The 24,270-nt window shown below is 49.4% G+C and overlaps 1 protein-coding gene across 1 annotated transcript in view; it reads right to left on the bottom strand.

Moving 5' to 3' along the window:
• Window positions 1-24,270, bottom strand: part of SHB (SH2 domain containing adaptor protein B) — a 135,632-nt gene that overhangs the window by 40,641 nt on the left and 70,721 nt on the right. The window contains exon 3 of the mRNA XM_027039484.2: window positions 7,158-7,373. Within this exon, the coding sequence (XP_026895285.1) occupies window positions 7,158-7,373 (216 nt within the window). The remainder of the gene's footprint in view (window positions 1-7,157; window positions 7,374-24,270) is intronic.

Below are 24,270 nucleotides of genomic sequence, written 5' to 3'. Positions count from 1 at the left end.
GAGGAACCTTCTCCAGGGGCTAAGCCTGTTTATTCTGAGTGCATGACGGTGAGTCACGGGGCTTGGTGGGAGCAGCAAGCCCAGAGGAAGTGTCTGATGCACATAATATCAGAGTTACCAGACTCAGAGCACTTGCACTTGCCAGTGACAAGTCACGAGGTCAGCATGGAGTGGGTGCAACTGCTCCACAGCAACCAAAGGCACATCGCACTAGCACAAGGTAAAGGGAATGTTCAGACCTGCCTTCTCCACACTTGAGATGTCAATGCAGCGGTAGAAAGAGCAAAGGTTTTGCAGTCAGACTGACCTGGGTTCATTTGCTGTCCGACTGTAGGCAAGCTGCTCATCCTCTCTGAGCTTGAGCCCTGTCACCTGTGTGAGGACAATGAAACCACACCCACCTTGCAGGGCTTCGTAAGTGGTGTTCTCTAAATGTGAATTTCCTGTCCTTCCCACATTTGTCCCTTTACCTTAATAGGTTTATTTTAAATTGGTCAATTGAACTGGTTCAGAGATGACTCAGAATTGTGGAGGAAACAGACATATCCAGGACTTTACTTGCCCTCTCTCTGCCCTTTCAGCCTTATTTGATGAGGTTGGGCAGGTGTCAAAACTCAACAGGGTGTCTCTTGAGTTTGGGGGTGGGGTGACCAACACATCATTAGAACTTCCCCTGCAAGTGTGTATCTGGCTCTTCCAGAATAAACCAATGCACCCCGTACAGGCTGTGGTAGAAGCACAGAGGTCCCAGCCCAACCTGGGATGAGGGGGGGCAAGGGACTGGAGATATCCAGGAAGGGCTCTCTGGAGGAGGTGGCATTGCTACCACTGAGCTGAGCTGTGATATCCCCTTTCTAACTCCCCCTGATCCTGGTACCTAACATGTAACATATACAGGGTACACTGTAGGTTCTCAAAGTGAAGCCCTCAGGTCAGTGGCATCAGTAATACTTGGGACGCTGTTAAAAATGTAAATTCTCATGCCTCGTCCCTGAAACCTATCGCATCAGGAACTCTGAGGAGTGTGACCCAGCAATCTATTTAATGCTTCCTCTGGGTGAGTCCCCTGCTTGCTCTGGGGCAAGCCAACCAATTCACAAGTGTGTCATGGCTAGAATGGGGAGGGGGACAGAAGGGAGAAAGGCAATGGGGACCCTCTCACACCCAGGGACCAGTGGTCCAATCCTTGGGAAGGACTGAAGAATAGAAAAACTGGGTGGCTCACCATTGGAACTACTATAGGAATAGAGATTACGGTTTCCTATAGAAGAACTGCTTTCCACACCATCCATGTTTCTCATTGCCAGGCGTAACGAGGAATGGACTTTGTAAGTGGGGCCTCTGAGCCTTCGAAGTACCTCCCCATGGGGTACTATTTTAACATTAAATTGAATTTTATTTAGTACAGTAGGACTTCCTTGAACACTGACAACCATGCTCTCAAGTGAGACCTTTTAGGGCTAACAAAGTCTTTTCATCCAGATCTTTTCCCTTAATCATTACAGGGATCCAGTGTGAAAAGCGTTGTGAGCATCCCTGTTTTGTAGATGGGAAAGCTAAGACTCGGAGACTGAACAGCCTGAGGTCCCACAGCTGGTGAGTGGTGGAGCTGACATATGAACTTGGGATTGTCTGACTCCTTCAACTGCCCCACTGACTCCTGACATGCAAAACACTGTCCTGAGCTTTTTTTTTTTAAATTTTTTTTTTAACGTTTATTTATTTTTGAGACAGAGAGAGACAGAGCATGAACAGGGGAGGAGCAGAGAGAGAGGGAGACACAGAATCTGAAACAGGCTGCAGGCTCTGAGCAGTCAGCACAGAGCCCAACGCGGGGCTCGAACTCATGGGCTGTGAGATCATGACCTGAGCCAAAGTCGGACGCTTAACCGACCAAGCCACCCAGGCACCCCTGTCCTGGGCTTTTGAGGGCAGAGAAACTCGCTGAGAAGCTAGTGGCGAAGACAGATAAATACCCAAATAACTATGTTCAGCACTGAGTCATTTGTCTGTCTTCTATCTTTGCTGGGAAGCAGACCTGTTGCCGGCTGAACCCAGGGCATCGCCCAAAAAGTAGCTTCAACAGAAACGAATCTGCAGACAGTGAGTTGAAAATGAAAAAAAGAAATGACTTTGTTCCTTTAAAAGATCTCAAGGGCACCCTTCACACACTCCCTGCCACCTGGCTCTTTGACCAAGCACTCTGATCATTTGCTTCTCAGAAGCAATTACAAACCATTAAGGATATAGCTGTTAACAGTACTCATTGGATTAAAAGGAAAATATTGATCTATCCTCTGTGTATGGCCTGACTGGCTCTGCTATGAAGTCTCTGGGGGTTCTCTTCTCCTTTCCAGGCCTCAGTTTCCCCAGCTGGACAAGAGGGAGTGGGATGCCATGGTGTGGGAGCTGAGTGGTGGCAGAGCATGACTAGCCCGTGGGATGGCTCTGCTTAGCGCCCCCCCACAGGCATGAACTTCCAGAACTTGGGCTCCTGCAGAATCCTCAGCTGGAACCACTCCAGGTGGGATCGCACACCCCAGGAGAGTATCCTCCCAGATGTGGACATAGGGAGGAATCTGTACAAGGGCAACAAAAGGCAGGTGACATTTCCCATGGGCTCCAACCATATCTTATACAGCATCTTTGACAGCAGCAGGGAGCCCAGACAGCCGCTGGGTTAGGGCTTGGGCTCTGGAATTGGACTTCACATCCCAGCTCTGTGGCTGACTAGCTATGGGCCCCTTCTCTTTGGGCCTCAGTATTTTTTCTCAGTAAAATGAGGAAACTAATCCCCCAGAGCGTGGCTGAGAGGATTAGAGGAGATAATGCAGGCAGAAAGTGCTTCAGTAGATGCCAGCACTTTCCTGATGCCGTGTCCTTTAAGCCTCACTAGGACCCTTTGCAGCGGACACATTTCCTAGGTGAGAAAATGGGAGGCTCCTAAGACAGGTTCAATCCTCATCCTCCCAGTGGCCACTCAGAGATGTGAAGACACCTAATCCATGCCACCCTGAGCCCATGTCTGCTTCTCTAGGTTATCCTCTCAGCTCTTCTGCCCTTCCCTGTGTGGACACTTCCTGTGCAGGCTCCATTTGTCCATGTCACAATCCCTGCCACAAGGCCCAGGGCTGGTTAGACCCTCTGTACCAATCCATGCTGCCCCAAGACAGTGTGGAATCACCCTAGGCTGCTTTTCCTGCCCCACACTGGGCAGGGAGTGCCACAGGCCATTTCTAGACCCACCTGCTACCTTGCAATTTGTCGCTGTAAAGACTCCCAAGGGGTGAGTCAAAGCAGGCTGGGAACCGAACTTGGCCAGCTCTAAGGGTAGGTGTCTCTGCCATGGGGAAGGGGGCTGACAGCTTGATGGAAGCCACGCCACCTCTCTGTGCACAGTGGAGCTGCAGCCTGTCTGTTTCCTGCAGTTGGCGGTGCAAGAAACCTGACCAGGCATCTGTTCTGTGGGCTGGGATCAACAAAGGCCACGCGTGTGGGAAGGAACTCCAGTGCAGGGCAGGTGGAGGTTCTGGCTGAGGCCACAGTCAGCTTCCTGGAGGAAAAGCAGGCAGTGAAGGCCCAAGGTTTTTTGGAGAGCTTGTGGTATTTCTCACTCACCTGGCCAGAGAATTCTAGGAGGGAAGACTTTCATACCCAAGAAGCTAAGACCACTTCATACCCTGCAACATCTGTCTTCACCACAACCGGGGAGTGGTAATTGAGCCTTCTAGAGGCAGCGGCCCCCAGATTGCCAGAGTGTGGCTGAGCTGGGAAGGGCCTGACTTCCATAAAGGCTGGTCTGGAGCTGCTGGCTGGGAAGGGTTACTTCTATGGAGAATGCCAAAGAACTCTTTTGAGAGTGCCTCTTTCCATGAATGCAGTATAGGACAGCACTTTGAAAGGCAGGAAGCGCTTTTGCTTCATAGATTGAATCATGGAGATAATTCAGAGGCCTTTCCTTCTCCCTGTCTCTGATCAGCATGGTGGGGTGCTGAAGGATGGACACAACCCTCAAAGTGACAGACCAACCCCCCACTGCTGGGCAAAGCCTCTGTCATCATTCCTGCCTCAAATGAGCTGCTGGTTGCAAATTCCCAGTGAGGGGAAGCTCATTATACTTCCAGGTGTAAATGAGATTCTCACCACTCACTTGGACCCTAAATGCTGGTGACTCCTTCTTGGTGGGTCCAGCTCTGCCCTTTGGGGCTCCCTCACAATCCATACCCTTTGGAAATTTGAAAACACTGCCCAGATTCCCTCATCCAGGCTAAACATGCAGAACCAGAGAACACAAAGGGAGGAAAGAGATGGTAACGATTTTGCCTAGCCGACTTTACCCCATACGCAGACACTTCCCAGCTCCTGTACTCCATTGTCTCAGTAAGCATCAGAGAGCTTCCTGAGAGTCTAGAGAAACCATTTCAAACGGGTGTTGTAAGGAGGACAGGGCCTAGCCAAGCACTGCCTTGCTCCCCAGTGACACCAATGACTTGCTGAAGTGTGTGCGTCCGGACATACTCATGTACGTGCATTACTGACTCACACAGGACACCGTCCTTCAATCCTGGGCAGCCACACTTCTGGGTTTACAAATGGGACCATGGCAGCACTTGAGTTATCCACTCAAGCCACTTCAACTCATCCTCATTACCTGGAAAGTGGCCCATCCACCTCTCACTCCACCTTCGCTCTGGGCTAGGATACCAGGTGCTCCTTACCTACGAACACTGCACCGACGGGCTATTCAGACATGGGGAGGCATCCGGTCATGACTAATGACAGGTGCTCATAGCGTCCCTTCAGCCCGAGTGAAACAGCTTCCTTCTAGGCCCCAGAAATCAGAATGAAGCCAAAAGCTTCTTGGAAAGAGAACAGCTGGTTTATACTCTGGAGCAGGCCATGCACAGATAAGTGACTTGATGAGACACAGACAGGGACCTGATTCTGAGTCTGTCTTCTCTCAGCAGCCTAAGAAGTAGACCTATAATGACACTTGTGATAGCAACTCAGTGACATAAAGCCACGTCCAGAATGGACACCTGCGGCCCAGAAACTTAGAAGGAGACGGTTCTAGCTGAGACCTTGTGATCCTTTGTATAGAATGTACAGGAGTTCTAAAACCACCTTTGAGCAGAAGTGGGCAAGTTCTGGTCTGAGAGCCTTTAGAACATTTGAGGTCCTATAGGTTAAGTGCTTTTATACTTTAATATGCATGCAAATCACCCGGGGATCTTGTTAAAACAGATTCTGACTCCGTAGGTCTGGGGTAGGGCCCAAGACCCTGTATTTCTCACCAGCTCCTAGGGGATGCAATGCTGCTGGTCTAGGGACCGTGCTGTGAGCAGCACGGTGCCAGACCAGACTAGAGCTTCAAAGGTAACCCTACCCTCAAGGGACCTACAGGTGGTCAGTCTAGGAGAGTGTGAGACCCTCCACCTGTCTCAGTGCTATCTCATGCCACAGGCCCTGGGTGTCTGGGAGAGCTGCCACACGAGCCCTTTAATCAAACTGGTGTTTGCAGAAAGTAACCTCTTGGGTAGCAATGGCCCCATTCCAGCTCCCCTCACGGCCAGGAGAAGAGCACAGCCCCTTATTGGCGATGCCAGGGGACAGAGACAGTCCTTGGATTCCCTTGTGCCAAAGGAAGACAGGGGGCTGTGAAATGCATGGGAGCGACCTGACCTTCAACCTCACGACTACTCCTATGTCTGGCTCTCGGCCAGGTGCTCTAAGTCTGACAGGTGGAGACTGGTACTGACAGGGCTAACCGTACAATGAGAGAAACGTCATGCCAGGGTTGAGTGCAAGAAGCTCAACAGGCCCAGAGACACAGTAAGAAAGCCCTTGGGATGCACAGCTATGTCCCAGGAAGGGCTCACAGAGATGGCAACGTGTGAGCTGGGCCTGGAAGGAGGCACAAGATTTTTTCCATGGCAGTAAAGGGCACTTAGGCAGAAGGAATGGAATTTGCACGATGCACACTACATCCAGGGAACTGTGAGTAGTATGTGCTTGAGCAGCTAGAACATCAATTGTTGTTCAGGATAGGGGTAGGGCCGAGGCCTCGCTGCCGGGGACTAGAAAGGAAGTGTCCAGCTGGGTACGAAAAAGAGAGATTTCAGGCAAAAATGAATCTTAAATTAAAAATTAAAACCACCCTCCCCCCCCTTTTGACCTTCAGTGTGGCAAGAATTAAATGAGTCATTCAATGTCCCTTTTTTCACATGCCTAAACTCTTAGATGCATAAGAAATCTTTTGTATCTGGCTTTCCACCTCTTAACATTAAACATAAGCATTTTTCCTACGTTGTTATAAACTCTTTGTCAATATCACTTGCTAGCGCCTGTACAGTATTCCACTGAATCAATCCCTGTTTGCTGGACATTCAGGTTGTTTCCCACCTTTCATGATCATAAACAATGCCTTTTCTGAATTTTAGATCATAACCCTGGCATGGATCCAGTAGGCTGGGATTAGAATCAGAGGGTGAGCACATAAACTTAAGACCTGTGACACATGTAGCAGGCAGCTTTCTAAAAGGCTGTGGGAGAGGAGTTTTAGTGCTGTGACAGATACCCAGATTCTAGAGAACCAGTCTCAGAGTGAGGCAGATGGGGGGCACCTGACATTCTCGGCCAGGACGAAAGCCAGCTTGAGGTCAGGATGTGCCCATGCCTATGCTCTATGAATGGCTTCATGCCAAAGCTGGAACAGGAAACGTGGTGGCCCTAGGTATACCAGGCCTATCACATCCACACAAATAGACAGAAGCACTGGGCTCCCTCAGACTCAGTGGGAACCGCTTTGCAGTTGGTTTTCTTTTAGTTTATAAGAAAATTCCTTCTGAAATCTTGGCTTCAGTGAACTAGAGCACTACCAACACAGTCAGACAATGAAATCATCGGAGCCGTCTGTGAAGACTAGGAAAGACTGGAACGGAGGGCCTGGAGGCCAGACTTAGGATTTCCCTTTGGCCTGACCTGGCCTCCCTTCTCTCTAGGACCCTCATCATCTTTGAGGGGCCCAGCCGGACCATCAAACGAAGCCCTGTGGGTTTACCTGAGCAAAAGGGACCAGTGCATGTACCCTCTTTACCAAAGGCGACTACTGAGCGTGGGTCAGCAGCGCCCTCTGAGCGGGGCCACCGGCTCCTTACCTGCCAGAGCTGGGATGGTGACCCGGTTCCACTCCCATGGCTGGTCGTACTCGTCGGCGGGCCTGTCGTCGTCCTGGGGCAGCTTGCTCTCCCGTAGTCGGGGGCTGACCGTGCTCTCTGAGTCCGAGTCGACACTTTGGCCCTCAGGTTCATAAGGGGTGTCATATAACTGGATGCCTTTGTGCTGGGACCGGACACTTTCTTGCCTCTGAAATTCTGCAAGCAACAAGGAAGGAGGCAGGGATGTAATGGATGTGCGGAACTTACTTCCTCATCTGAGATCTGTCAGGTGACACCCACGGGAATTCAGTCCCAGCCAAGGAGGTGAGGACTGCACAGCAACAGGCCTGTTACTGCGCTTACCTGTTCCTCCCCACCCCTTGAACGCAGTGTCTCTGCTCTGACAGGGCAAAGTTTCCTTACAAAGATCTCAGGCTCTTGGACCTAATGACGGAACCACAAGGCTCACTGTGGCCATCTGGTTGTGCACTGTAGTCTGTGAGGACAGGCCCAGATGTGCACATGATGTTCCAGGTGTGTTCTGATATCACAAAGAGCCCTCACCCCCTCACTTTACAGATGAGTAGAAGGCCTCCCCACTAGGACTAGTCTAACACACTAGCACATCCGAGGGACTTGAGAGCAGACATCTAGCTTCACTCCTTTATTTTTGAGAGAGAGAGAGAGAAAGAGCAGGCGAGTGTGTGCGAGTGAGGCAAAGGCAGAGAGAGAGGGAGAGGGAGAGAATCACAAGCCCTCACGTGGGGTTCGAACTCAGGGACCACAAGATCATGATCTGAGCTGAAATCAAGAGCTGGACGCTTAACTGACTGAGCCACCCAGGCGCCCCCAGCTTCACTTCTGAATAAGTGGGGCGGCGGGGGTGCTCCAAATCTTCTGGAAGGGAGGCCAAGGCCTGGCCCTCTGTGGGCTGAGGGGTGACTGCCTGTTTAGATCAGGCCCCAGACAGGGGCATCCATGTCAGCTGCTCATTTCTGAGAGGCCGGTGGTGGCTCGAAGATGGATGCTAGGATGCCAGAATCAGGTGCTTCTGAGCCAAACAGTGACACTTCACCTGCTTTGATCCTAGACCCCCCTGTGTGAAGGGCCTGCATGGGACACAGGGAAGGGAGGGTTTGCTCGAGAGGCTGTTCTCAGGAAGCCCATTGCTTCCAGAAGAGGTAGACATACGCATCTAAATCACCATAATTCTCTGTAGCAAAGGGCTCAGTGCAGGGCCTGTGAGGGGCGAGGCCGGGGGGGAGAATGACAAGGGAAGTGAAAACAGGAGGGTCAGCGTTCCCTGCGGTCGGACCATGTTGAGGCAAGGCAGTGTGGCTGGAGAATACCGCTCACTGCCTTTCTGTTTCATGTGGTAAAAGACACACATAACATAACTTTGCCATTTTAACCATTTTTATGGTACAGTTCAGTGGCATTAAGTACATCCACACCATTGTGCGACCATCACCGCCATCTATCTCCAGGACTTTTTCATCTTCCCAAACTGAAACTCTGTCCCAGTTAAACACAAACTCCCCACTTCCCCTTCCCTGTCCCCTGGGAGACACCACTCTCCTACCCTACATACTTCACTACAAGAGGAGTCATATGGTACTTGTCCCCATCTGTGACGGGCTTATTTCACTTAGCATAATGTTTATAAGGTTCTTCCACGTGGTAGTGTGTGTGTTAGAATTTCCTTTCCATTTAAGGCTGAATTGGTCTATTCACTGTCCACTTTTGCTGGAGCACTGGGTCCAAGGAGATGAGAGGGGAGAGGTAAGGCTTGATATAAAAGGGGTGAGGATCGTTGAGAGTGAGCTGTTGAAAAGGACTCTGGAGGCATTCTCCAAATCGGAGTTCCGATGGCATAAAGACACAGTAGAAACCCACGGGACTTATGTGCCTTGAAGAGCAGTGGACAAAACACATGGTGATGTCAGCCTTCCTAAGCAAAAGCTTGTTTTTAGGCTGGGCTTCATGGTCCAGGGCCAGCTCGTGGGGATGGCAAAGCTCCGTGTGCACATGCCCTGATACGACAGAAGCCAGCTGATGCCGCGCCAGTGCCGTTAGCGTTGACGTTAAATAACATTACGGTAGTGTTTCCCAGACTTCATTAAGTCACACACACACCAACTGCTGTTGATTCTGTTGTTTGCAGGTACCGCCTGGGTTCTTACTTTCCATTTTTATTTATGCTGCCTCACTTTTTAGAGTTAGTAAATTCATTACAAAAATTTTACATCACTATCCTTAAGTCATTATCCTTTACTAGAAACAGTTGATACACGTAAAAAGAATGAATGAGAACAAAACCAAGTAGGTAGGTACTGGCCCAAGGCTTGCTTTCTCTCTGCTGGAAAGGGACCTGAGCTGGAGAGCCGGTGGGGGTGTAGGCAGTGCGCAGAGATACTTTCTTTGGAAAACACTTTCTCTTTTTACAAGGAGAGAGGAAGAAAATGGAAAAACCTTCTCACCTTCTCAGGGCCCTGAAAATCCTGTCCTCTCTGAAAAGATGTCCTGTACTTTGGCAAAATATGGCTTTACTGGGTCCCATGAGTAAACTGGGATCGTTTTATTAGTTTTAGGGATGATGTTTTTCTTTTTATGGGGGAGGAAGAGGAAAAGAGAAGAGCTATAAAAGGTAGGACTCAGGGGCACCTGGGTGGCTTAGCTGGTTAAGCATCCAACTCTTTCAGCTCAGGTCATGATCTCACAGTTCATGAGCTTGAGCGAGCCCTGGGTTGGGCTCTGTGCTGACAGCATGGAGCCTGCTTGGGATTCTCTCTCTCCCTTTCTCTCTGCCCCTCCCTTGCTCATGCTCTCTCTCAAAATAAATAAACTTTAAAAAAAAAAAAAAAGGAAAGAAAAGTAGGACTTGGTCACTTTAAAGTGAACACCAACTGTAAGGCACTATAGACACTCTGAAACTCACTGAACCTACCAGACTATCTAATCTGTTCTGTGGGGTCATCATCATCACTCTCGCTGGTTCTGAGAAGTGCAGTCTAGCCTCCTGTCCTTGGAAATTTCCGAGGTCTGAGGACACTGGGGATACAGCTGATGGACACTGACCCAGGAAAACCACCTTCCTCTTCACCCTACTTTATCAGCAAGACCAGCAACTATTTAATGCACTGTACGGTTTACAAAGCACTTCACATGAGAATCACCATTTACTCTTGGGCACCACAAAGCAATTCACAGAGGCCCATTTGTGGGCTTCCAATAATCGGAAGTGCCTTTGCTCTCTCCCTGACAGAGCCTGGCTGCAAGCAGATCTTCAAAGAGTGTGGGTGGGATAAATGAACGACAATCGACAGCCAGAAACCACTCCTTACTCCCAAATTCTTGTTAATTTATGGAAGTTCCTGACAGCAGTGATAAAGTATCGGGAGCAATATGCCAAATGCATGTAGTTTAGTGTTACACAATATGCAGAAGAGGTAGATATTCTACATAAACACCAGCATAAAAGGAAAACATGTGCAGTGAACAGATTAGCTATTAAATCAGAGGGACTTGTGCATACACCTCTCCTACAGAATTTATTGTTCCAAAAGCATCTGCGCCTTCCTAAAGCTGGGTTACTAATGTCATGCAGTTAGGGCAGGGGATGTTATAATGGTAATCATTAAAACCAGCTTCCCCCTGTAGTACATGGTGAATTCAAATTTTCATTAAGGCTGCAACAATTGGGAACAGTTAAGTAAATTATGGCACGCTAACTGGATGGAATATTAAGCAGCCATTAAAATGATAAATCTGAAGATTATGCAGCTACATGGAAAAGCATGCATGAAATTATGCTAAGTTAAAAAGTAAAATACAAGATTGTTTATGTGTTGAGCAAACCGTATAATGTGGGCTTTCTAAACAAGTCCTGGCCACTGTGAACGATGCCCCAAAGGGAATTCTAGCCCTTGCTTAGGAACTGCTGAATACTGTCATCACACACTTTGCCACAATATCTAGACTCTGATGACAGCAATGTTGTCACTACAGATACAAATGAATAAAGGGCCGAAAACCTGATACAGGAAAGTAAAGAGCTACGGTGCATGGAGGAAGGAATTATTGCATAATTATTTTTGAAAGTTGTTTTAAATAATGAATAAGGACGCCAGTAAAGAAAAAAGGTAATTAAGACAGGAGAACATGAAAGTAAATACAGTTTTAAGCAAGATGGGCTTACAGGAGCTATGTGCATTTCGGAAGCAGTTGCCTTTTCCTGAGAAGATGCTCATTTAGAGAGCATCTTCTCTCCCAGGAAAGGCTTGCCAGGGGCTCCAGAAGTCAAGGGCCACTGCATCAGGTTAGCTTACCAGACATCACTGTCTCCCGCCTAATGACCAGGCCCATCCTCCTTATTACCCAGACCGACCTCTGATGGTCCAGAGACTGATCTAACAGGGGACCATATGTTTTAAGTCACAAGTTATCTGGACCTCACCATCTATAAGTTCATGGAAAATGACCTTTAATATTGGTGGCAGGCTGTGATTTCATGCCTCTTAGGCAGGGAGCAGAAACATTAAATTGACAGGTGGGGATTTCTGTTAATCTCTGGAATAGAAAGGTTTTCAAGTGGAACTACATAAAGAGAAAGAGAACGAGAACAAACAAACAAATAAAACAGTACTTTCTCTGGAATTAAGAGACTTAAGACCTGGAAGGGACCCTGGGAACACTCACCAAAGGCACAGAGCCAGGAGAGGGAGGCGGGCGTGCTGCACAAGGATTGTGGCTACGGAGAAGCAAGGGTGAGGGGATTATCTTGAGTAAGGGGCCCAGGGCAGAGCTTGGTGCAAACCAAGAATCTCCTGAGTGGGTCCGATGAGGGTTTAGAGTTCCCCAAGTCCATGAGCAACAAGCTACACTTTGCTCCAGGGTTCACCAGTTCTGTGCTGCTTCCCTCTCACCACCCGCCCCCTCCCAGCCCCCCACCCCCACTTTTCTTTGTTTTGGCTGCCAGGAAGCTCAGGGTTAATTCTGATGCTTGACTTCAATAAGTACATTATCTTAGATATTGTATCCATTCATTCGCCCTTCCTTCGATGTGGATTTTGATTTCCATTATAATGGCCTCATTATATACATTTAAGAAAGTTATGGACAACTTCAAATCTGTATTTTCAAGTTTATTTATTTATTTTGAGAGAGACTGAGGGAGCACAAACAGGGGAGCAGCAGAGAGAGAGGGAAAGACTCTCAAGCAGTCTCCATGCTGTCAGCACAGAGCCCAATGCAGGGCTCAAGCTCATGAAACTGTGAGATCATGACCTGAGCTGAAATCAAGAGTTGGATGCTCAACCGACTGAGCCACCTAGGCGTCCCCAAATCTATATTTTGAAAGCAGGTGGATACACATATAAATAAAAACACATATAAATACACATATAAATGAAAACAAATGTGCAACATACTTTACGGTCAATATCTTTTACCAGCCAAAAGACTAGAAGAAAAGAAACCTATTCTATACCTCTTTACCTTCCCTTCGGGAACAGGAAAAGGAGGTCTCTGGGAGATGGGAGGGGAGGAAATCCGTGTGCATCCCTGGAGCACCCAGCCTCCTCTGGCAGCACTGGCATCCACCACTCCGTGCACCCAGCCAGGCATCTACTGAATGCCTGGCACGAGAGCCAGATGGAGACATGATCCTGGTCTTCAAGATGCCCTGGGTGAGGGAGGGCCAGAGCCTCCAGCACAGAGATGGCTCAGGATCCTCACCAGGGAGCAGACATAATACTACAGTGCAGTTGGGGGAAACGTGGGAAAGCTTAAGGAATTTAGACATGAGGTCATTGCACAATGGTGTGGCGAGGAAAATGGACATTTGATGGAGGAAGGAGTGAAGCAAAGGCACAGGGGCTGGACGCACAAGGTAATACATGGGGAAGGTGGGCTGTCCAGAGGGCCTGGTGGGAGAGGAAGCTGGAGGTAGGCGAAAGTGGGCTCTGGATGATCTTGAATGCCACAGGATGGCACCCCCAAGAGTGTCTAAGGAGAGGTGTCTTAGAACCTCCGGGCAGGGTGGAGCTGGGCAGAGAAAGGCTGGCACAGACGTGCAGAAGCCTAGCTGGAAATGATAGACGCTGGCCTGCAGGCCCCTCACCTCTAATTTTCCCAGCTGGGCTTGTCTGGGAATCCACACCAGATGCCAAATCACAGGGTGGCAGAGCTCAGTAGGGATGTGGCCCACAGAGGCCTCCATTCCCAGGCCAAGAAACCTCTACTCAGCCAGTGTGGACGTGCCTGGGTGTGCTGCCAGACCTCTCTCACATGGGTTGGAGGTCACCAGGACCGATGCCTGAGATGCCAGGGATGGGGGCAGACTAGACTTGGAAGCTTAGGGCTGCCTTACGAGATTGATGCACCTTCCACTGACTGGGGCTGCCCTGCACCATCCACCTGGAGAGAGGCAAAGCTGCACCATCCACCTGGAGGGAGGCAAAACCTGTCCAGGTGAGTGACAGGTTCAGCAGCACGGTGTGGTGGCTGCAAACACGGATTCTGCCAGACTGCTTGGGCCCAAGGCCTGGCTCCAGCGGAGGAAAAGGGCAAGTTGCCACTGTTTCCAAATCTCTGGATGGGGGATCAACAGTACATACCTTGGAAGGACGTTTAGGAGAGTTAAGTGAATTCATATACCTTCCATGTTTAGAACAGTGCCAGATGCACAGAAAGTACTCTGTGGACGTTGTTGTTGTTTTGGTTGCCACTGCTGGGCTTCCTGGGAACCCCATCCTAAGACCCCCTCCTGCCCTGAGATGACCCTTCATCTCCCAGAGCCACAGAAGGTCTGCTCACGGAAATCTGACGGGCCAACCCTGCATTCGCGATGGAGGGTTTCAACACCAACCTCTAAACCTACTTTCATTTCTGGATCCCAAACTTCCAATTCTCGCTGCTGCTTTGGCAGTCTCGTGCCTCCATGTGGGAGCCCTGCTCTGGATCAACTCCTGTGTGCAACGCGAAGGTCTCAGTGATCAGCAGGCTAGTCACTACATTTTACAGATCCGGGAAACTGAGAGCTGGGGATGGGGAGAAAGTAGCAGGGATGAGGCTGGAGGTCCTCTCACTCCTGGCCCGGACTCCTCCTCCTGCCTTTCCCCGATGCTTCCTGACATCTCTTTTATCAGACTGTCTAGTTCTTAATCTTCTGGAGGCTGGGGCATCTATTTCAGTCAGGTCTGAGGTGTTAAAATCACACCCAGCACCACAGAGTGAGTGAGGAACTGCACAGGAGTGGCGGGTGGCTGTTCCTAATTAGGCATGCAGCTGAAAATCAGCCAACTTCCAGGGCACCACATCAAAGGAAAGACAGGGGACATTCATCCCCATCTGAACTGTTAAAACGTTTGCTGGAAAAAGGCCTGACTCCTGACTGAGGTGCTTCAACAGACATCTGAATTCAGGTATCCCTTATAGGCCGAGGCAGAGGCCAAGGCCGCAGGGGTCTTCTTGGGTGGACGCTGCGGGCCAGCAAGGGCAGGGCAGGGAGGTTCGGAGATAAAGCCTGGAGATAAACCCAATGCAACACAAGCATGAGGCCCCACCTCCTCCTCCTCTATCTAGTCTGGTTTCCGGAGCTGTCTAGAAGCCAGGAGACTGACTAATTGGAGTTCTCTTACCATCTTTTCCAGGCGTGCACAGAAACACCCAAGAAGCGGGTGGTGAGCTCTGCGGAAGCAGGGGGTGTGGAACAAGAACAATGGTCACGTTGGAGGGAGCAGAGAGGGCCTGTCACTGCCCGGCAGAACCTGTACCACTTGCTATTTTGTGCTCAGCCCAAGGGCGAGGGAAAGGCCCACATCTGAGTCAGGGAGCCCAGTGTGCTCTCCCTTCCCTCCATCATCTGCGGTGATGGGGTCTTCCCTTGAGCCCCCCTGTTCTGTGGCACCAGAGGGGAGACGAGAACACACACTCGATGACACCAATTATGCTCTCCTCAGGATTTAAAAAGCCACGTGGGTCTTTTCACAGAGCTCTTAGGCCCTCTCTGCAATTACGGCCGAGTCCATCAGCCCTGCCTGTCACTCTGCACTCTTCCAGGGACTGCTCTGGTGTGCTGAGGCCTCTGAGAGGCTGCAGGCCAGAGTTCTGTCGCCATCCCCTGTGGAGACTCACTGAGGCGAACTTGCGCTCCAGGATCTTGGCTGCCCTTGGACTCAGTGCAGTGCATAAACAAGTCTCCATTTAGAGCAGCAACTTTCTCAAGAGACAGCTTTCTGATTCCACGTCAACTGCAAGACCCCAATTCACAGGCAATCAAGGAGCCTGCCTGCTTTTCTTTCTCAAGCATCCACAGAGTCCTCACTGTATGCTAAGGTGGGCCCCAGGCCAAACGCTGAGCACTCACATGGTGTTAGACAACGCTCCCACCCCCAAGAGACCTCATGGTTTAGCAGGAGAATCGGGATGCCAACATCCATAAGCAATGAGTTAATAACAGCTGCAAGTTAGTGGGCACCTGCCTATGCCAGGCACTGACCTGGGTATTGGCTGTATTTCATTCCTCATCCCCATGGCACAGACAGGCAAGAGCTACTGTATTTTACGGTGCAGCAACTGAGGCTCAGACAGATTCATAGGCCTAACTGGGGCTAACCCAGTTCTGACTGGCCCCGAGTACCCTAAACTGGTACACACAGTGGCAGCTCAGTGGAGGCAGAAAGCAAATGCTGTCCCAGGGATTTCGAAAAACTTTGGGGAGGTGGCACTTCACAGAATCTCAAGTCTTAGTGCAAGGAGGCCCCTCCAGGCTGAGGGACCTGCCTTGTGTCACACACAGTGAATGGAGGGCCCTGGGTAGAATACGCTCAAGGAAAGGACAGACAGGTAAAGATGAGGGGCACCAGGAGAAGGGCAACCCAGACAAGTCAAGCAGCAGCAAAGTCATGGAGAGAGGAAAGCCTGAGGGGTTCTGAGGTAAAACCAAATACCGTGAGCTGCCTTGGGCTAGGTGCTCATGAAGAAGAGGGGACATGGAGTAGCTGGATAAGGAGACTGGAGCTGGCCCTGAAGGTTGGGAGGAGGGGTACAGACTTGAAAGGGGAGGAAATCGGGAAAAGTGGATCAGGAGCTCTGATCAGGTTTATGCTTTCACCCAAAATGCCTTTTTCAGAAGCTGACAGGAACCACCAGGGTGTGGCAATCAGCTGCTGATGATCTGAGGGTCTGACCCTCCAAACAATTAGGGCTTCACCCTTTCAAGAAGTGGAAAGAAGGTGCCCAATGTTCCAGAAAGACAGACACACTCCAGCAAGCAACCCAAACGTGAGTGTTTCCATCAGGATAAGGGGCAGGGTGGCACCAGCATCCTCAAGTCAATCCTGAGAGGGGCAGGCATCCCTTGACCCCTGTGCTGTAGGGAACACCTGGGGCCTTAGCAAATAGAGGCAGATGCAAGTCCTATCTTGTGTCCTCCCAGCACTGATGGACTGTACAAAGGGCCAGTTGCCCCCCTGGTGCAATCTTCCGGTCTGCTGGGCGCAGTGTGGTCCCGGCTTCCACAGAGGCCTCTGGCCACACACTAATGTGATAAAGCCACAGGGGACAGACTTTCATGACAGACCAGTCATGGTTATAGCCCTCACTGAGCAGCATCACCGGCCCATTCTCACGGAACCTCACAGAGCAAGCCTTGGAAGGGCCATGACCAAACCCAAGCCCCCTCCTCACCTGACTGATAAAAAAAATCTGCAGGTCAGACAAACTGAGTGGTTCAGCCATGGTCGCAAAGGCTCCACTCTTAATAATGCACTCTAAGAATGGTTGAGTGATGGGTGCACGCTGTGTGCGGGGGCTACGCTAAGTGCTCTGCATCTGGCTCCCCACTTAATTCCCACAACAGCTCTACTAGGGGTTGCTGATGGCATCACCACCTTAAATGCATTCACACAGCAAGCCAGTGATGGAGGCAGCCTGGCTCCAAAGCCCATGTTCTTAACCGTGCAGATGTCTACACTGCTTTTCCAACCCAGGTCAATGCTCCCTGTACCACAATTGCATGAATGAGTTCAGGTCAGCAAAGGAAGCAAGGAGCAGAAGAGCAGAGTCCTGGCTCCACTGTGTCAAGTGATGCCAGTGGGTCACTGCCTCCTGGTCGCCGGTTTGCTCATTAGGAAGGGTGACTCAGGTTATCTCAGGGTTTATCTGACTAGGACTACACATAGGTCCCCAAAGTAATCATTGTGGTCAGGCACTTTGGGAAGAAAGCATAGGGAGGTGTCATGAGGAAGAGAAATGCCCATTAAAGAGTTGTTCCAGTGCATTCTAATCTTTAGTGGGTTGATCAACACATGCTGCTGGTTCCGGTCTGGCTGGCCCCAAACAAGGTATTACAAACTGGCATCAGGTACAGGGTGCCAGCCTCCCAGGGCAGAGCCAGGGACTTCTTCCAGGCACCACTCTTCCCTCCAGCTCTACCTGATAGCACCCTTGCCCCATGCCAGGTTTGCAGCTAAATTGGGCAAATCTCACCCAGACCCATCTGGTGGTGATGGCAGCCCTGAAGCCAATTGTGGGGTCACTGCCTCATGCTGAGGGGTGTTGCTGGCATTGTGCCTTGTGCCTAGTGCAGCTGCTTGGCCGGAAGCAACTTGCTGAGATCTGGCAAGCTCTCTGCCCCGGCCCTCCTCAATCTGGAACTGCTTCAAGAGGGACTAATCCCCCTGGGGACTTGTAGACAACCAAAGCCTTCTGGATGGTGATGATGAGGTGGCTGGCCTGGGACCAGCCTGGCCCTCTGCTCACCAGCTGTGTGACCCTGGCTGGCTGCCTGATCCATGGGGGCTAAGATTCCTCCAGGTAAGGCAGGAGGGGGTGAAGCAGAGGCTTTGGATGACTTTTTGGCTCCATAGTCTCTCAATCTGCTTCTATAAGAGTGGATGTTCACACATGCGTCCTGTTCCAGTGCTGTGGCTTCTGCATGTGAAGGAGAAGGGGACATATACAAGAGTACCCATCCTACCAGTGTGTGGGGTCCCTGACTTGGCATCCTAACTAACTTCCAACAAATTCCTCAACAATTCAACTACAATATACAATGAGAACCCTGGACCACAAGACCGGGAGTTTTGGCAGGTGTCCCTACCTGATTCAGGAGTGACCATCTGCCAAGGACCAACCCAAACTTAATACAAAGACCAACAACAGCAAGACTCCCTCCTTCCATACAGTACTTTCTGGTCATCAGAGCCCTCTGTGTTATCTTATTCTTATAATCATTGGACTGCAGACAGATCCTATAGGCAGAGCCAGCATGTAACAGGGCCCCCGCATAACAGAGCAAATGGTAAACCCAGAATGGAAAGGTTTTTGCCAAAGTCAGAGTGAGAAATCGGCACAATTCCCACCTGACTGGTTTTTCCAACTTTACTGTCACATCTTGTATTTCTTGGCATCACAGCACAAAAACCCAATGAAGTTGTTTTTGTTTAATTTGAAGGAAGAGTGGGGAAGGGGAAGATGTGTGGGTGGTGCTACGCACAAGAATTAGGAACCTGAAAACTGCCACTGTTCAGAATTACCTTCAAGCAGCAATTTCCCATCAGCAGCTATTACAGATAACACCGTCCGTACAACCATCTCAAGAAGTATTTGGAAAGAAACATCTGGACAATATATGTTTTTGTGCTGGGAAACACAAGAACAGCCGCTCCTCAGGACCCTAAAAAGGTGTCCTAGAGAGACTCCATACCATGTGAAAGGTGTCATCAACGTCTAGAACACGAAAGCAAAGGCACCTCGAGATTCTTGGTGGAGACAGCCACCTCACCACTGCTGCCTCTTCTACCTGGCTCCCTCCATGGTACGCAGGCCTGAACTGCTCCCCCAGAGCCCCAAGTCCCAGGTTTCTGTTCAGTTTGGGACACCGTGTACTGAACCCTGTCAGTGGGTGCCAGTGCATGCCAGTGGTGGTGCAACAGCTAAAACATGAAGCCAACACCCTCACTAGAACTTCCCTTCAAGAAGCCAGGAAGGTGTCCTGACATCTCTTACCACCCCCTGCTGCCCGCCTCTTCAATGTTCGCAGTCAGCCCAGGGACCTGGGCCTCTCTACCATGCCTCTAGCCATTTGCATGCTCAGCTCCCAGGCTCACTCCAGCTGCTGCTGCTGCTTCTTTTTAATGTTTATTAATTTATTTTTGAGAAAGAGCACAAGTTGGGGGGTGCGGGGGGGGGGGGTAGGCAGAGAAAGGGCGAGACATAGAATCTGAAGCAGGCTCCAGGTTCTGAGCTGAGAGCAGCAAGACTCATGTGGGGCTTGAACTCACAAATTTTGAGATCATGACCTGAGCCGAAGTCAGATGCTCAGCTGACTGAGCCACCCAGCTGCCCCATCACCACAGCTTCTGAGGGCCAAGTTCAACTCCAATCCATCCAGACACATCCCCTGCTCCTAGCACAGAACCTGGCTCTGCAGATGCTCTGTAAATACTGGTTGAAGGAACAGAAACAAAGAGCTTTTTGTGAATGCAGAAATTAGCACAGAAAAAAATATTTGTCTACCCGAGGAAGGGAACATTATTCATAGACTGGTGGAAGAAGCAGAACTGGAGATGGCCCTGGAATGGAGGTACAATTGGTGGACCTAACAAAAATTAAATATTACGGCTTCAAGTTCCACTTCTGTATATCGATCCTATAGAAATGCCCAGAACCTTGCGCAAAGAAGTATATGTACATGGATGGTTGCTTCCGAATGTAAGAAAGAAAAACTGAAAACAAGTTATAAGTCTACAAATAGGGGAAATGACGAATACAGTGTGCCAGAGTCACAGTATAGAAGCATTCAAAAGAACGGACAACCTTGGACAAGGTCAGTGACGCAGAAGGATGTTTAGTAGGAGAGGGTTTATGTAGAAAACAACCTTGTAATATGTGGAGATGTGTAGTTCTGTAAAGCAAATGGGCAAAGGCCAAATGACTACACAACAAATTATTAACAATCCTTATCTCTGGAGAGAGATTTCACCTTTCACTTCCTCTAAGCTGCTGCATGTTGAATCTTCTTGCACAGAGCATGTATTTTTTTAATGTAATAAAACATTTTAAATTTAAAATTTTTTAAAGATTGGGGGTGCCAGGGTGGCTCAGTTGGTTGAGTGTCCAACTTTGGCTCAGGTCATGGTTTCATAGTGTGTGAGTTCAAGCCCCCCATTGGGCTTGCTGCTGTCTGCACAGAGCCCACTTAGGATCCTCTGTCCCCCTCTTTCTCTTTCTGCACTTCCCCTACCTGCATGTGTGCTCTCTCTCCCTCTCTTACAAAAATGAACATTAAAAAAAAAAAGAAAAAAACTTCAAAAAGAAGTTTCAGGGCACCTGGGTGGCTTAGTCGATTAAGTGTCCATCCAACTTCAGCTCAGGTCATGATCTTACAGTCCGTGAGTTCAAACCCCACATCGGGCTCTGTGCTGACAGCTCAGAGCCTGAAGTCTGCCTTGGATTTTGTGTCTCCCTCTCTCTCTGCCCCTCCCCTGTTCGCACTCTGTGTCTCTTTCAAAAATGAGTAAATGTTAAAAAAAAAATTTAAAAAGTTTCATGTGCAGATGTGGCACATGAAACCGTTTTCATTATTACTGTTGTCATTATTATTGGTGGTGGTGGTGATGGCACTTATTATTATTATTATTATTATTATTATTATTATTATTATTACTGGTGGTGGTGACTGCACTTGTTGAGGGTCTGCTTTGCACCAGGCACTGTGCCAGGAATTTTAGAACCCTGGATAGATGAGGAAACGGAGGCTGCGTCAGGACGGGGAGGGAACTAAGGCTGCTTGGGGAGCTGGGATTTGCCACACCTGCTTTCAACTGCTTTCATCAGAGCCAAAGCGCTCCGTACTTATCATTCACTCACTCCCTGCTGCTTTCGGGAGGCACTGGCCACACTGGCCACCCGCCGCTGTGGAACTCCCTCATCTTTTACTTAACATTCCGGTGGAACAGGCTTTAGATCGACAGCTTCTGCTTTTGTGGCTGTTTCTAAACAATTTCCATTTCATGTCATGTTTACACACTTGTAGTTTAGGAAATAGAGTTCAGAAGAAATTCTGTCTTGATTTTTAGCTCTAAGATGTACATGTTAATTATAATGTGACCCCCAAACACGGCCCTGGTCATCCAGGGAGTCACTCCAGTTTTAAAGACATGTGAAAGATCTGCAGTTACAGTCTGGGCACCACAAATGATGAAAGCTTTCCCAAGACACACAGTTGCAGGGGTGAGTCTGATCACTTTTGGGGGCCCATGGTTTCACCACAAAGTGTCCCCACTCTCCCAGGAGCTTGAGATCTGTTCTTCTAAGTCACAAGTCAAGCTAATTCCCATCAACCAATGTTGATCAGCAAGCTGTGAACCAAAATCAACCTAAGATGGGCGATAAGCAAACAGGTGGCCCTTTGGAGAGGAGGTGTACTCAGGGATGAGTGGGGTTTACACCTTGATGCCCAGTTATAGAAGTGGCTGCCTCCTGAAAGGTGGCTCCTTGCCGAGGGGGATCAGAGGGATTACAAGCAGTACAAAAGTTCTTATCCACAGGATTCTAGGTTCCAACATAAGAAATGTACTTTGGGAAATGGACTGAGAGCCCAGACTCTGGAAATCCCTGCGGCAAGAGGGAATGAGGAAGGAGGACCATATATGGCAACTAGTTTAACTAGTTTGTTCTTTTACTCACTCACCCTAGTGAGCACTTGTGCCGATGGTTGATGGGAACATGTTGATCAATCAAACCTGGTCCCTTCCCTAAAGGAGGAGCTCACAGCCTAAAACGTAATCTTTTCTAGGGCTATTTACTTAAGTGTGTCATCTGCTCAAGTACTGCTAGTCTAAGAGGCTCACATTTTAGTGGTGAGGCAATAGGGAGCCATCAAAGGCTTCTGAGGATGCCAACTGGTGTTCAGGCCACCCCCCCCCTCCCCCCGGTCCTTAGCTTGTGCCTGAGGCTGGGCTGGTCTGGTCAGGTCCCCTGGGACCTGTTTCCTCAAGTTTTAAACTAGATTTTCACTGCTGCTTTGCCACTGCACATGGGGCAGTGTAAATGAAATAAACACAGGCAATGCGCTGTAACAACCATGGGTCGTTGCTCCATGTGGAGCACCAGAGTCTATGGGAGTATGTGCATTTATATACGTACACACATACACAGTTATATGCTCATGTGTTAGGCACTCTAGTAGCCCAATGCCTGAGCCCCTCAGGCCCCCTGGTCTGTCGGTTTTTCTGTGGAGGTGGGTGGGGTGCATGGGTTGGAAGCATTTTTTTCCTCAGGTGTGTACTTGTGCAGGGAGTCAGGGGCACCCAGGGCGAGTGACAGGTGAAGAAGCTTTCATAAAGTGACAAGCAGCAGCCCAGGTTACAAGCAGCTACTCAGGGCTTGCAGAAGACTCTCCCTCTTGCTTGTGCCTAGGACAAGATGAGGCTGAGCACCTGCCATTTGTATCCAGTTCTGTGACACAGTGAACAAGAACTGGGGGAAGGTCGGGTGGGAAAGGGAGCCTACTTGAGTGTGGATTAAACTGGAAGAGAAAGGAAATCACAGGAAGAAAAACGAAGCTAAAAATAAGGCAGTTCCAAATTATTGCTAGACAGAAAATATCACCCCAGCTAGGCGGGAAAACAAAGTGGGATGGAACAGAAAATATCAAATTCCCATCTAAAAATAACTGTGAGTCCTAGTGTGGACTCACCATTGAGAAATACGGAATTTTTGATGGGAGCCTGAGATTACCGTCTCACTTATTAGGGGGAGTTGCTGCAGCGTGGAATGTAGGGTTCTCTTCCAGCAGTGGAGCTGGCGATACAGAACTGGATGAACCCCAGGAACATTCCTACCTGCCGGCTCAAAGACCTATGGAAAACTCAGCACCCAATGGCTTGTCTGAAGCTGAGACCCAGGTTGCGGGGGGTGGGTCAAAGGGCGGAACTCAGGTTGGGGGTCAGGAGCCTGGCTCGAGCTCGCTGCTAGCAGACCCCGAGCAGGCCTCTCCTTGCTGCTTCCTCATCTGCAAAGTGGCTCCAGGTTAGGTGGCCAACTGATCTTAGCTGTTCATTTATTTACTGAATCCCTTTTTTCATTTATTTCTTCATATAAAATGTATTTATATTCTATACTTCTATGTGGTTGTCATAACCCAGTAGCACCGGAGGGGAGAAAAGGTGTCCACAGGATCAGATGACTACTTTTTTTTTTTTTTTAAACAGGAAAGTTAGGAAAGAGAGCATTTATTATTATTATTTTATGTTTGTTTTTTATTTATTTTTGAGAGTGAGAGACAGACAGACCACGAGCAGGCGAGGAGCAGAGAGAGAGGGAGACACAGAATCCAAAGCAGGCACTAGGTTCTGAGCTGTCAGCACAGAGCCCGACGCAGGGCTCGAATGCAAGGGTTCGACGCAGGGCTCGAACCCAAGAACTGCAAGATGATGACCTGAGCCGAAGTCGGACGCTCAACCAACTCAGCCACCCAGGCGCCCCAGATGGCTACTTCCCACCTGGGTGACCTCAGTGAGTCCTCCAACCTCTCTGGGCCTCCAGGTCCTCAACAGCCAAATGACGTCACTAGACCTCAAAGAGTAACAGTGAAAAGCACTGTGCACATGAATACTGTCCTCTGCCCCATCCCTTACTCCAGTAGTTTTCAGATCTTGACTACCTTGGAATAAATGCAAATGTAATGCATGTGATTAACTTCCTACCTTCCCCGATAACACAGCACTTTGATCCCAAGCACTGAACACACTGGCAACTCTGTATACTGGTGTGCACATTTTGGAACTGGACTTGGGAGATTTCACTTCAAGCTCAGGCCCTGCCATTTACTGGCTCACACCCTGTGGGGAGTTACTTGCCCCAGCAGAGCCTCGGCAGCCTCTGCTGTGCGGTGGGGAGAATACTAATATCAACTCCATGGAGCTGTTATGAAATAAAACCAGACAAAGGATATAAAAAAGCCTTGTAAACCATAAAACCCTATGCAGATGTTACAGATTAGGGCGGCATACGCATACATGTGCACAGATAGATATACAACCTGATTTCGAGCTGACATCTGGTATAAATGACTCGCTGTTCAATTGGTTTATGTCCACAAGGA

This window comes from Acinonyx jubatus, chromosome D4 (genome assembly GCF_027475565.1).
Source record: "Acinonyx jubatus isolate Ajub_Pintada_27869175 chromosome D4, VMU_Ajub_asm_v1.0, whole genome shotgun sequence".
Lineage (NCBI taxonomy): Eukaryota > Metazoa > Chordata > Mammalia > Carnivora > Felidae > Acinonyx > Acinonyx jubatus.
The sequence above is the reverse complement of the archived record's forward strand: the minus strand, read 5'-3'. Positions and strand labels throughout refer to the sequence as shown.